Consider the following 12,068-nt stretch of genomic DNA (forward strand, 5'->3'; position numbering starts at 1 on the left):
GTCAACTCTCTAAGAGCTTGTGCACGTGACATTCATGTCAACCATAGTGGATTTATAAAAATATGCGTGAATCATACATCAGATATTGAATTTTACGAAAGCAAACTATATGCAATGCATCCTATTCTAAGCAGAAAATGTAAATCTTATTCCAAATATTACATCTTGATATTATATTGAATTGAAATAAAAGAAAATAAATAAAAGTCTTTTTCTTGAATATTCCTGCAAAACTAGAAAACAAGTTAGCACAAAAATATAGGTTTATCTGGATTTATCCAAAAATATTAGAAAATTATCGGATATTATCCAAATAAAAACCTAATTCATACCTCCCTGATATAAACATAAGAAACATATGATGAAAATGAATGAAAAATCCGAATATAAATTTTGAAATTTCGAAATTGGGGTCAAAATGACCAAAATGCCTTTGATAGCAAGACTATGGCCTTGAAATCAGGGTTTTTCAGAAAGATATTTTGTAAAAATGAGATTTTAGATTTTAAATAATGATAAATCAAATAAAAGATGATATGATATGATGAAAATATGAAAATTAAAGTTTGACAATTCGAAATTGAGGTAAAAATGATTAAAATGCCCCAGATAGCAAGACTATGGCCTTGAAATCAGGGTTTTAAGAAATAAATTTTGTAAAATAGGGATTTTAAAATTCCAATGAATGAAAATGATGTAGAAATCAACTATAATATGATATGAGATGATGATATGCATGCTAAAACCCTAAAAATGCAAGAATATTACAAAATCACTGAATTTTGCCTTTGATTTTAAAAGTTAACTAACACACATGGCAAATGACTTTGAAATTGACTCAAATTTGGCATGGACACCTAGACTAATTCTGAGAACAGAATGAAATATGAAAATTCATATTTTTGGTATTTTTCAATATGGAAACTAATTAAAAATCTTAATAAAACCTGATTTTTGCCTAAAAAACCAAGACCTATCCTAATGACAGTAGGGTTTTGGGTACTAAACTAGCATAGAAATCTACCAAATTTTATGGAGTGATAGAGGACAGTTAGGCAATGATTTTTTCTTTTTACAGATCTAGGATTTGACCTATGGTCAAAGATTTACAACTTCGACAAGTTCGGTCAGAATCCGATGACTCTGGAATTTAGGGCAGACTGATAGGTTTTCACAAAAAATACAGTAAAGATAGTGAACAGTGATCAAAACCTATGAAATTTTAGAAGGATCTCCCTGACATATATTTTGACAGTTTCGGCATTAGACCTACGGATTGGGAGGACACAAGAGATTATAAGACCTCTAATTCTGATAAAATTGGAATGACAGGGAATTAACTAGTGAACTTGTAAAATCTTAAAAAATAAGAATCTAAGTCCTAAAAATACTGAAATATTGAAAATGATATAAGAGTTCATAAGGAACAACTCCTCTTTTGATAGTTGGAGCATCTGACCTACGGATTAGAAAGCCACAACAAGTTAAGGTCGGTCTAGACCCTGACGAGTCTGTAATAATCCAATCACAGGGTTCTGCAAAACCCGAATTTTGACAGGGACTAAATCCTTTTAGAAAATCCAGAAAATTGCATGAAAATAGTAGATCTAATCACTGAACTACTGTATTTTTTTTGAAGATGATTCGGATCTCCCATGATCTCAGACCGATAACTCTACTAAATGAAGATCTAGAGTTTCTACAGGGTTAAGAACCCGATCTGGAGTTTGATTTTAAAAATGAGATTGCAGCAATCAAATCAATCTAGATTTTTTACATGGAATCACCAACGCATAAATACGTCTATCACAAAAAACTCAAGAATTATAAACAAAAATTTGAGCATGAAATTATAACTGGACTATACGCCTAAGATCAATATCTAAAACTATCTAATAAAATTTCAATGAGACTAATAAAACGAATGTGAGATAATGGGATAAGACTAAATGCCATGTTTAAACATAAAAAACACATAAAACTAAATCAAAATACACAGGGGGATATGATCCATTTTTTTTATATTGGCCATTGAATTGAGGGATCCGATCCATTTATCGAATGGATCACCTCATTTGCATAACCTTTGTAATAACAAAACCGATATTTCACGTTGTTCAAATCCATAAAGCAAGGTCACTTACCAACATGAATCTAGTTTTAATTCGTTTCACGTGGTATTCATAGCTTAATACAAAAAAAAAACTCATGTTAGCAAGAAAAATCCTCCAAATAATAAAAGGAATAGGCACTTTACCTTGAAAGCCTTGCTTATTTACATCAGTTGGAATGAATGCAAACGGAGGAGCCGACTGCTTGGGCTGAAGCAACTTAGCCTTGCTGGAGGCTGAATGTAGTAGGGATGGTTGAAGGTGTTGTGGTTGTTGGAAATATAACATCAACTGTTGAAGAGGAGGTTATGGCGTCACCAAGGTTGGAGGTGGCTGGAGATAGGCAACTGGTTGGAGCTCCTCTTATGGCGGCTGTTGTTGCTCAGGTTGGAGGTTGATGGTGAATGCCACAGCTGTGGCTAAATCTAAGGTGTTGCTGAAGGGTGAAGAGAGGTAGTGAAGATGACTGCTGCAATGGCTGAAGGGAGGGATCTGGAGAAAGGCTAAGGAGAGGGTTAGGCGTGAATTGGTATGAGAGGGAATCTTAAGGCTGAGAGGGAGTAATGAGAGTCAATAGAGAGAGGTGAATCAACATCCATGTAGTGTTCTTCTCATTAAAACCAAAAACTTAGGTTTTAATTGGAGATAGAGTTAGGGTTGAGAGGGGCTAATGAGAAGGGAAAAATAGAGGCGTGAATGGGTTCCAGCCGTATGGCCTTATAGGATTTAGAAAGGGAGCAAAAAAAGCAAAGGGGAAAGGAGAGAAGGAAGAGAAAGAAGAAAGGAAAGAAGGAACAGGGAAAAAGGAAAATCTGGATTTTTTTTTTAAACTTTTTTTATTATATATATATATATATATATATATATATATATATATATATATATATAATTTTTTTTTACAAGTGGTGCCACCTTGGAGTGGGCCCACACAGTTTCTAAAAAAAGGATATTTTAAAACCCGAAAAGGTTTTTGTGTGACGCTGCTTAGAGTGGGTCCCACTTATGACAAAAACAAAAAAAAAGGTAAAAAAATGATTTTGTAAAATTCTTCAGAAAGACTTTTGGCTATTTTTGACAATTTTTGAAATAAGCTCAGAATTCGAAGTTCTGTACCCCGCTGCAGAGCAAATCTGGTTTGGAATTTAAAAAATCAAGTTTGAAAATAATCCAGATTGTTTTCTCGAGAAAATATTTCCAAATTTAGAATCCTAGGGGTAAAGATGTCAATTTTGGAAACCCAGAGTTTGAAATTGATTTTTGAAGACTTTAAAACTCAAATCTGGATTGAAAATTTCAAAACTGAAGTTCTGGATCTCGAAAATAAAATGAAATGTGATGAAATGATGGAAAATGACGAGAAATGATATGAAATGCCATGCGAAATGCTAACCCTGGATGAAGGAATTTGGATATTTAGGCCTTGATTGACTGTTGTACCAACTCAGAAAGTGTTAAAATTGATAAAAATGGGCAAAATGGTTCAAGAAATAAATTTTGTCTTTGTCGGGCCCAAAGTGACACTAAAGTTTTATGTTTGAGCTATATTGAACTGAAATGAACTGAATTGAGCTCGATTCTAAGGTTTCAGAACTCAAAGGGACTAACAAGACACTGACTCAACTGGACTCCTGGATTGAATTGTCAAAGAATATTGTCATTTTTAGAGAAATGGTAAGAAATGGTCATTGGAGTGAAGCGAGCTATGAACAAGAACTGGGTTTGAGTTAGAACAAAGGTCAGTAATACTGAGATAAACTAAAACTGAAGCTCAAACACTAGCTCAACTGACTGAATTTAGCTCAATTCTAGCTAAAGTGGGCTTTTAAACTGTGGGAAATGGATTTGAACTGAAACTGGAGCACTTGAACTCTTGATGAGATCAAGCTAGACTCAGAAGAATATGACTGACTGAGAATAACTGACTAAAAAACAATTGATTTAGATTTTGAGCTAGAAATGAGCTCATTTATGAGGAAATGATCCCATTTTGGCAGGAATGATCAGAAATGGAAATGACCGGCTCATCGTGAGCTCAGGTGAGCTAGAAATGACTGACATTCTAATTGTTCTAAGATTAAGAATGAGCTTGGTTGACTCTGACTGATGGGGGTCTAGGATGACCTAACGGTAGAATGATAATTTTCCTGGTAAAGATGGGTAAAATGGTAATTTCCTAAGATAGTCTCGAGGTTGGACTCCTATACTGGCCTATTAGGGTTGACATCCACATGATGGGGATGGATGAGGAAAATTTAGGGTATTTATAGATGCCCCTCTTTGCTACTAAGCCAATTTAGAGCCGAGCTTAGTGGCAAAAAAAAAAACATACCAAATTTGGGCTATTAAAATACCCCAGTTAGAAGGATCTAAATGGTCATGAGAAGATTAGCCCTAATGAAAATGGTAGGTATGAAATGGAGAATGAAGAGGAAAGATTCAATTTATAGAGATGAAGCTCATGTTTTGCCCTTAACTTGGATGAGACAAAAAATACCTCGTGTAGAAACGAGGCTTAGGCTTGACCCTTAACCTAATCGGGAGATGAAATGCCTCATCAGAATGAGGCTCAGGTTTAATCCTTAACCTGATCGAGAAATGAAATACCTCATCAGAATGAGACTCATGTTTAATCCTTAACCTGATCGAGAAATGAAATACCTCATCAGAATGAAGCTCAGGTTTAACCCTTAACCTGATCAGGAAACAAATGGAATCGTCAAAATAAGAGACCATGATAGAACCTTTAGACTTCCGCACAATGAATCCGATAGAGGTTTTATAAAAGGATGAAAATAGGGGTCCCTAAAGCTTGAAAATGAATTGATTTTGGGTGCCTCAATGCTGAGACTAAATAACTTTTGAAATTAATGACCTTTTGCGAGAAAATAATTGGTGGCTCAACCTCGAACTGAAATTGGACTGTCTATGGTGGAAGAGTGGGGACACAGAGAAGTGTGCGAATCTGAGAGCCCTGGCGCTCAGATTATATCAAAGAAGGGAAGAAATCTTGAAAACTCCCGTTATCAAGTCCTAAAAAGGGATGGCAAATGGCGTCAGGATGTATCAAAGCAGACATCAAGCTCTCACTTCATGCCAGGATAGCTAGAAAATATTGTCAAAATATTGAAAATTATTATTGATTCAAAGTAATTGAAAATGATGTACATTGGTGTGAAAATATTCCCTCTTTTCTACCTGAAGTATTACCTCCAATTGGGCTTAACTTTGTAGAATCAAGATTTAAATTCAAATTGCTTGCAATGGACTTTCTTTCAAGGAGGCTATCAATTTCCCTAATATAAACAGAAAAGCGAGTATTCTTGATATTGTAAAAGCAATTGGTGAAAGAATATTGATAATAGAATTTCACAGAATTAAAGAAGATTCTTGACAAATTTGGTGGTTTGATATCCTAGAATTTTCTCATGATGATCTTTTTGCACTCTTTTTTTGAGACATTGAGCTTTCTTGGCTTTTTGGTGAAAAGTTTATTACATCATCCTTCATTTTGGAGACGTCCTGACTTTTCTTTTTCTAGGAAGGGTACGTCACAAACCTTTTCAACTTGGAGATGCTTTGATCCTTCTTCTTCTTCTTTTTTAGAAGGATATGTCCCAAACTCTTTCAACTTGGAGATGTTTCGAGCCTTCTTTGTCTCAGGAATTATATTGATGATATTGTCTCTTTGATTGAAATCTCTTTTGACGATAGCTTTGATTAGATATCTTTTAGGGATTGGCAGGAGGCTCATCGCATCAACCTTTAACTTGGATATGATTTAAACTTTTCTTGAAATGACTCATCATAAACTCCTTCAACTTGGAGATGTTTCGAGTCTTCTTTGCCCCCTGGGGATTTGACTCGTCCACCGTCTTCAACTTGACGATATTTGAGCGATCCCTTTTGCAGATATATAATTGCAACTTGATATTTATTGAAGAGAGATTAAAATTGAATGATTTTTTTTTCTTTATCGCCCAGGATATTTCCACTGCCTTATTACCATAAGAATGGTCTTTAAAAATATGCCCTTGACTGCGATCAATATCAACCACTTATGGCTTTGCGACAACATTTAATTTTCTTTGCTGGCCATGTTGAGGATTTATTCTTTGTCCATTTGGTTGGCCAATAGAAAGATTTTAAATTTTGAATCCTTTTTCGCAAAAGCTTTGCTCTTTCAGAAGTAATGTTGGAGGTATTCTGAGGTAGTTCTTTTGCGTAATAAAAGTCTTGAAATCAACAAATATTTGATGATAAATTGACAAAATGTTCTTGAAATCTCTGGTCAAAGAAATTGTTTGAGGTCTAACTGACACGCCCTTGGCTAAATTGAGTCCTGAAAAGACTCAGTAAAAGATCAACTCGAAAGCTGAATTTTGGAAATTCCAGCAAAGAATTGGATTTGGTAAAAGGACCAACATAAAACTGGATCTAGTAAAAGAATCAATGCAAGGTTGAATTTGATGGAAGGACTGATGCTAAACTGGGGGTTGGAAGGACCAATTTGAAAAATTGGATTTGGGAAGGACCAGTGCTAAACCGGTTTTGGAAGGACCAATTTGAAAAATTGGATTTTGGAAGGACCACTGCTAAACCGGGTTTTGGAAGGACAAATTCAAAGATTGGTTTTTCGAAGGACCGATGCTAAACCGGGTTTTGAAAGGACCAATTCGAAGATTGGTCTTTGGAATGACCGATACTAAACCGGGTTTTGGAAAGACCAATTCGAAGATTAGTTTTTGGAATGACAGATGCTAAACCGGGTTTTGGAAGGACCAATTTGAAGATTGGTTTTTGGAAGGACCGATGCTAAACCAGGTTTTGGAAGGACCAATTCGAATATTGGTTTTTAGAAGGACCAATGCTAAACCAGATTTATAAGGACCAATTTGAAAAATTGGATTTGGGAAGGACCAGTGCTAAACCGGATTTAGAAAGACCAATGCTAAACCAGATTTATAAGGACCAATGCTAAACCGGATTAATAAGGACTGATGTTAAACACATCTCATGGTTCAGAACTTAGCCTAAAACACCTACAACCATGATTTTTGAGGGTCCAAACATGACCTAACGAAAAAAGTATCTGAACAATCTCCATTAGAGAGAGAGAGTGCTAGTTGCTTGATCAATAATTTTTTTGCGCAAAAATAAGTTTTGAAGTGATGCTAAAAACAAATATTTTTATATTGTGCATGCCCCCGTTGAGGCATTTATCGAGGTTTTGAAGTGTCGTTAAAGATTCCAACAAAACTGGGACCTTTAGTGGTGCTTTAAAAGCACTACTAAAAGTTATCTTAAAACAAAAAAATGTTGAGCATCTATCACACATGCGCGATGGATGATCATCACACATGCATTTCGTTAAGCACATATGGATTAAGTAGTTATCACTTTTTCTATATATATGTATATATATAAATAAATAAATATATAAAGTGATCGCTGCACAATCCTTAGGTGCACAACTACTAGCAGGATGATGTTGAGTGTCTATTGCGCAACGTGATGGATGCTCAATGTTAATTTTTGCAAAAATACCTTTACTGGTGCACTAAAAGTGTGCATTGGTAAAAGTTTGGGACCTTTATCGTCGTATCCCAGACCTTTAGCAGTGCACTAAAAGCATCACTAAAAGTCTCAGACCTTTACTGACACACACTTTTAGTGCACCGATAAAAGTATTTTTGCGAAAATTGACGCTCATCTATTGTGCTCCTAGTAATTGTGCAGCTATGCATCACTATATATATATATATATATATATATATATATGAACTCTAATTTGCAAACCAACAAACATAGTTTGCACCAACAAGAGTTGTTTGATCTGAGATTGAACAATTCTTGTGTAACTCATTCTTTCTCTTTTCCCTTCCCACCACCTCCACCACCCATTGATCGGGATTATGGTGATGGGGTGACAACAATGAAGATGATGCAGGAGGAGGGGCAGGGGGGGGGTTCAAGTTGATGCCTTTATAGCCATTGATTTTGGATCACCGAAAAAAATCTATATAGGCAGATTCTGGTGTTCTAAAAGCTGGTTCCAACTATACAAAACCTATAGATCATGTCTATGGTGTTAGATGTGAGAAAAAAATACCAAAAACTATGATTTTGAATGGGCCTAAAGGGGGCAGAACGAGCGCATTACTCTCTTTCTCTCTCTCTCTCTCTTTCTATATATATATATATATAGTCATACACAAAAAAATATCTGATTCGGACGAATGCGCGCACGATCAATGGCACACTTTTTTTTTACATTTATTGGACATTTAGTGGCCTTGGACTGCCACTAAAAGTGTAAAACGGATAAAAAAATGCACATGGATGCTTTAGGCGCACCCAACTGCATTCGATGCCCAACTCGTTCGACGTTGCACCCGCTTGATATATATATATATATGTTTTAATATTAACTACTAATGAAGGTACGGAACTAATGAGTAGAAATCACTATTTTCTTCAAAAAATTCTAAATTTTGAGGATCAAATGTTATGGATGTGCTCTACATGGTTTGTTTAGTAGAAAAATTGTTTTGAATCGTGTGATTATGACAAATGATTAGGTTTAAAGGGTTAAAAAATTCAATGGCCCACAATGTGCCAAAATTTCATAACTCAAAAGATCACATTCTTACATGTGATAGAAGGCTTGATCCTTAGCAAACAAACCATGTTGAACACATCTATATTGTTAGATTGAGTCTATACAACTTGCACCTATGATTTCTAACTCATTAGTTCTGTACCTTAATTAGTAAGTACCTCAAAGTTATGCAAATGGCAAACTATCATCTCAAAAAGGATATGTCTCATGACACACCATTTTGGCAAATCGGTTCCACTCATCCCCTATGTCATCCCTGTCTTGATACCCCTCCTTGTGATTTAATTGATGCAACTTGTTTTGATCAAATCCGGCTCCACAGATGTGATCTACGTTGTTCATTTAGTGAAGAATCAACGGTTGACAAAATATAACATTTTGTGATTTAAAAACTCATATTTTTTTGTTAAAAAAATACAATCCAAAGGTTGATTATTATTAAATCGACCATGCTGAATCCAGCTATAAGATCAGATTTGATCAAAACAACTTGCATCATAAAATTTTTGAATTTGATGTCATCTCATTAAACTCAAAGGCCGTCGGGGGAACTCCTCTTGATCTTAAGCTCCATAATTTTTTCAGTGTTAAGAGTGTGTATGTGGAGTGTTAGCTCTAATATCTACCCGTCTCTCTACCCTTCAACGCCTGATTGGGATTTGGGACCCCAGTGATTAATGCATGGGAGGGCTTTAAAAAGGGTAATAAGGCGGGCCAATTCCCTAGAGCCCCAAGGAGACATAAGTTGAACCAAGTGTTTTTTGGAAGTAAAACTTTTCAGATGGGAAGGGCTCCATGTTGCTCCAAGGTTGGGCTTCATAGAGGCCCATGGAGTCCTAGGGAAGACACCCTTCTCAAGAGGTACGTTGAGAACCATGGTGAGGGCAATTGGAGATCATTACCAAAGAAGGCAGGTAATTTTGGAATCTTAAAAGCCTCCTGATAGACCGTTTCTATTTCCAAAGCTCTCGAGCCAATGTTCCAGTCATCGATCGGACTACTCGGGCCACACAAAACACAGAAAAATGCTTGTGCGTGCAGCGACTTTTCATGCAGTGATTCTCTGTGCAAACACAGAAAAACGCTATGTGCTGTTGTTGCACAGAAAATCACTGCATGCACAAGTGAGTTTCTGTGTTTTGTATGGTCCTAATACTTTGTAAAGTTACTTAGCCTCGATCACTGGATTCTCTCTCTCCTTAATTTGTTCCTTCTTTAATTAGGTCTGCTGAGGTGTGGCAAAAGTTGCAGATTGAGATGGATGAATTATCTTAGACCAAACATAAAGCGTGGAAATATAGAACCAGAAGAAGAGGATCTTATCATCAAACTCCATGCACTTCTAGGAAACAGGTTCTCTCTCTCTCTCTCTATATATATATATATATATATATATATATATATCATAACATCAATGCAATTCTTTCTATAAGCTTCTTCTAAAAAATTTTCTATTTATAAGCTGCTGGAGAAAAATGATAATAAATTTTACTTGTGCATAATGCATTCTTACTCTGATCACAGATGCTCAACCATAAACCTGGACAAGACTATTTGTGAAAGAAAACTTTTCAATAAAGATTTATATGGAAAATAAAAGCACTCATGAACAATTAATGTTTATCATAAAATTGTTGACCCTGCACATCTAGCGAGGTGTCGTCTCCATTTGTCCTGAATGAGGAGGAGACATAAGTTTGAAACATAAGAGTGCGCCCCGTGCGCAAGCCGAAGCATAAGAGGAAGCTTTTCCGGTGGACAGGAGTACCCTTGGAGTTTTACAATGACACCAGCATAAGGCACCATTAATGTTTCTCGAATCCCGGTGGCACATGGAGGCTGCTGTTGCTTTATCGCAATCCGGTTACGTTAGGCTGGGTGTGGTCTTGTTCTCGGTGAGGGTTTACCCTTATCCCAGTTTTACTTTACAGGGAGGTGAGCCCATTAAGACCCAGTTCTTGGTGCGAGTTTTACATCATCATCTATAAAAAAAAATACATTGCACCTATCCTCTCAGTAACCCAAAAATCAGTGATTTCTCCCCCAACATTATAAAGGGCGTTTTACTACTTTTTGAATTAATAACCCACAGAAACTTCACCGGCACGAAGATCTCATCGTGCTTGCTTAGCCAGTGTAAAACTTTGAGGCTAAGACTCCTAACTAAAGAAAATTTTTATTGCCGATGGAAAGAATTAAGAGTCCAGATGGAGTGTAATATGATATTGCACAAAAATTTGTGCATTAAGCACCTCCATCAGGTCTTGGGTCCCACACCTGACAGGCCTTGCATGTCGCCGAGATGGAGGGTGATCACATGCTTAACAATGCACAAATATTTTTGCATTCATATTGCACCTGATTTTTTCACAAGAATTAAGCACAAGCATAATACTACTTGATGACGCATGCATATAAATTTCTTGGACAGGTGGTCTATGATCGCAGGGAGGCTGCCCGGACGAACCGACAATGAAATCAAGAATTATTGGAACACCCATCTCAGCAAAATCTTGAAGAAAAGAGGCATAAATCCAATAACCCACAAACCATTGCCTCCAGGTGCTCATGACAAGTACCTTGCCTCCTCTACTCAAGTAACCCAGAAGTCCACAAGCAATAGTGAACCAGCAGAGGATTCCAAGCGTGGTAATGCAATAAAAGTCCATGTTCCAAAAGCTAGCCGCATAGATCCATTTACCTTTCTTTCCAAGCTAAGGTGCAATATGGTGCCATTGGCAACACTTGATGAAACCCAAGAAACAGTAACATCCATGGCCTTCTCAGCACCTGATGTGGTTGGCATTGGTATGGAACAACCCTCTATTATTGAGAAAGAAGTCCCAATTAGCTCATCTATGGCGGACTTGAGCTCATGGCTGGAATGTGAAAGCTGGATCATCGACAATCCGAATATGATTGATAAAGTGTACGAGGACTATCTAGACCTTGTCAATTGCCATGGTGAGGAGAACGTTGATACATCTGATAATAACCGCATTGTAGACGAAAAGCAAGAGGGTGATGCAACTTAAATTGGTTAAGCACCTTTTGAAGCCTGTAGCTATATGAAAGATCCATGGTCTAGGGCCTTAATCCATGGTGCGTGAACCCATTGTTTGACTAAACTTAAGTGGCCCAATAAGAATTCTAACTTGCTGGGTTATAAGTGGCGCAATAAGAATTCAAACTTGCTGGGTGGTCCCACAGTCTCTTTGATGTGTCATATGATGTTTCTAATGCTCTGCACATGTTGCAAGTGATATTTTATCATTTGAAGTAATGATCTAAATAAAGTTAACTTTCTTAAAAAAAAAAGATAATAAATGCCCTTATGC

General features: G+C 36.4%; 1 protein-coding gene across 1 annotated transcript; it reads left to right on the forward strand.

Annotated features, from left to right (window-relative positions):
* Nucleotides 1–2,362: 2,362 nt before the first annotated feature.
* On the forward strand, nt 2,363–11,765 carry LOC149837929 (transcription factor MYB1-like). The gene is made up of 4 exons (XM_090008155.1): nt 2,363–2,497; nt 9,512–9,644; nt 9,954–10,083; nt 11,162–11,765. The coding sequence occupies exons 1-4, from the start codon at nt 2,363–2,365 to the stop codon at nt 11,763–11,765; spliced, it is 1,002 nt and encodes a 333-aa protein (XP_089864281.1).
* The last annotated feature ends 303 nt before the right edge of the window (nt 11,766–12,068 follow it).

This window comes from Nuphar pumila, chromosome 5 (genome assembly GCF_984573655.1).
Source record: "Nuphar pumila chromosome 5, dmNupPumi1.hap1.1, whole genome shotgun sequence".
NCBI classification, from domain to species: domain Eukaryota; kingdom Viridiplantae; phylum Streptophyta; class Magnoliopsida; order Nymphaeales; family Nymphaeaceae; genus Nuphar; species Nuphar pumila.

Bases quoted from the DNA above. Each gene is read 5' to 3' on its own strand.
- LOC149837929 (XM_090008155.1), top strand. From the start codon at position 2,363: ATGGTTGAAGGTGTTGTGGTTGTTGGAAATATAACATCAACTGTTGAA. The intron at 2,498-9,511 runs GTTGGAGGTTGA...AAAACTTTTCAG, and splicing joins TGGCGGCTGTTGTTGCTCAG to ATGGGAAGGGCTCCATGTTG. The intron at 9,645-9,953 runs GTAATTTTGGAA...TTCTTTAATTAG, and splicing joins ATCATTACCAAAGAAGGCAG to GTCTGCTGAGGTGTGGCAAA.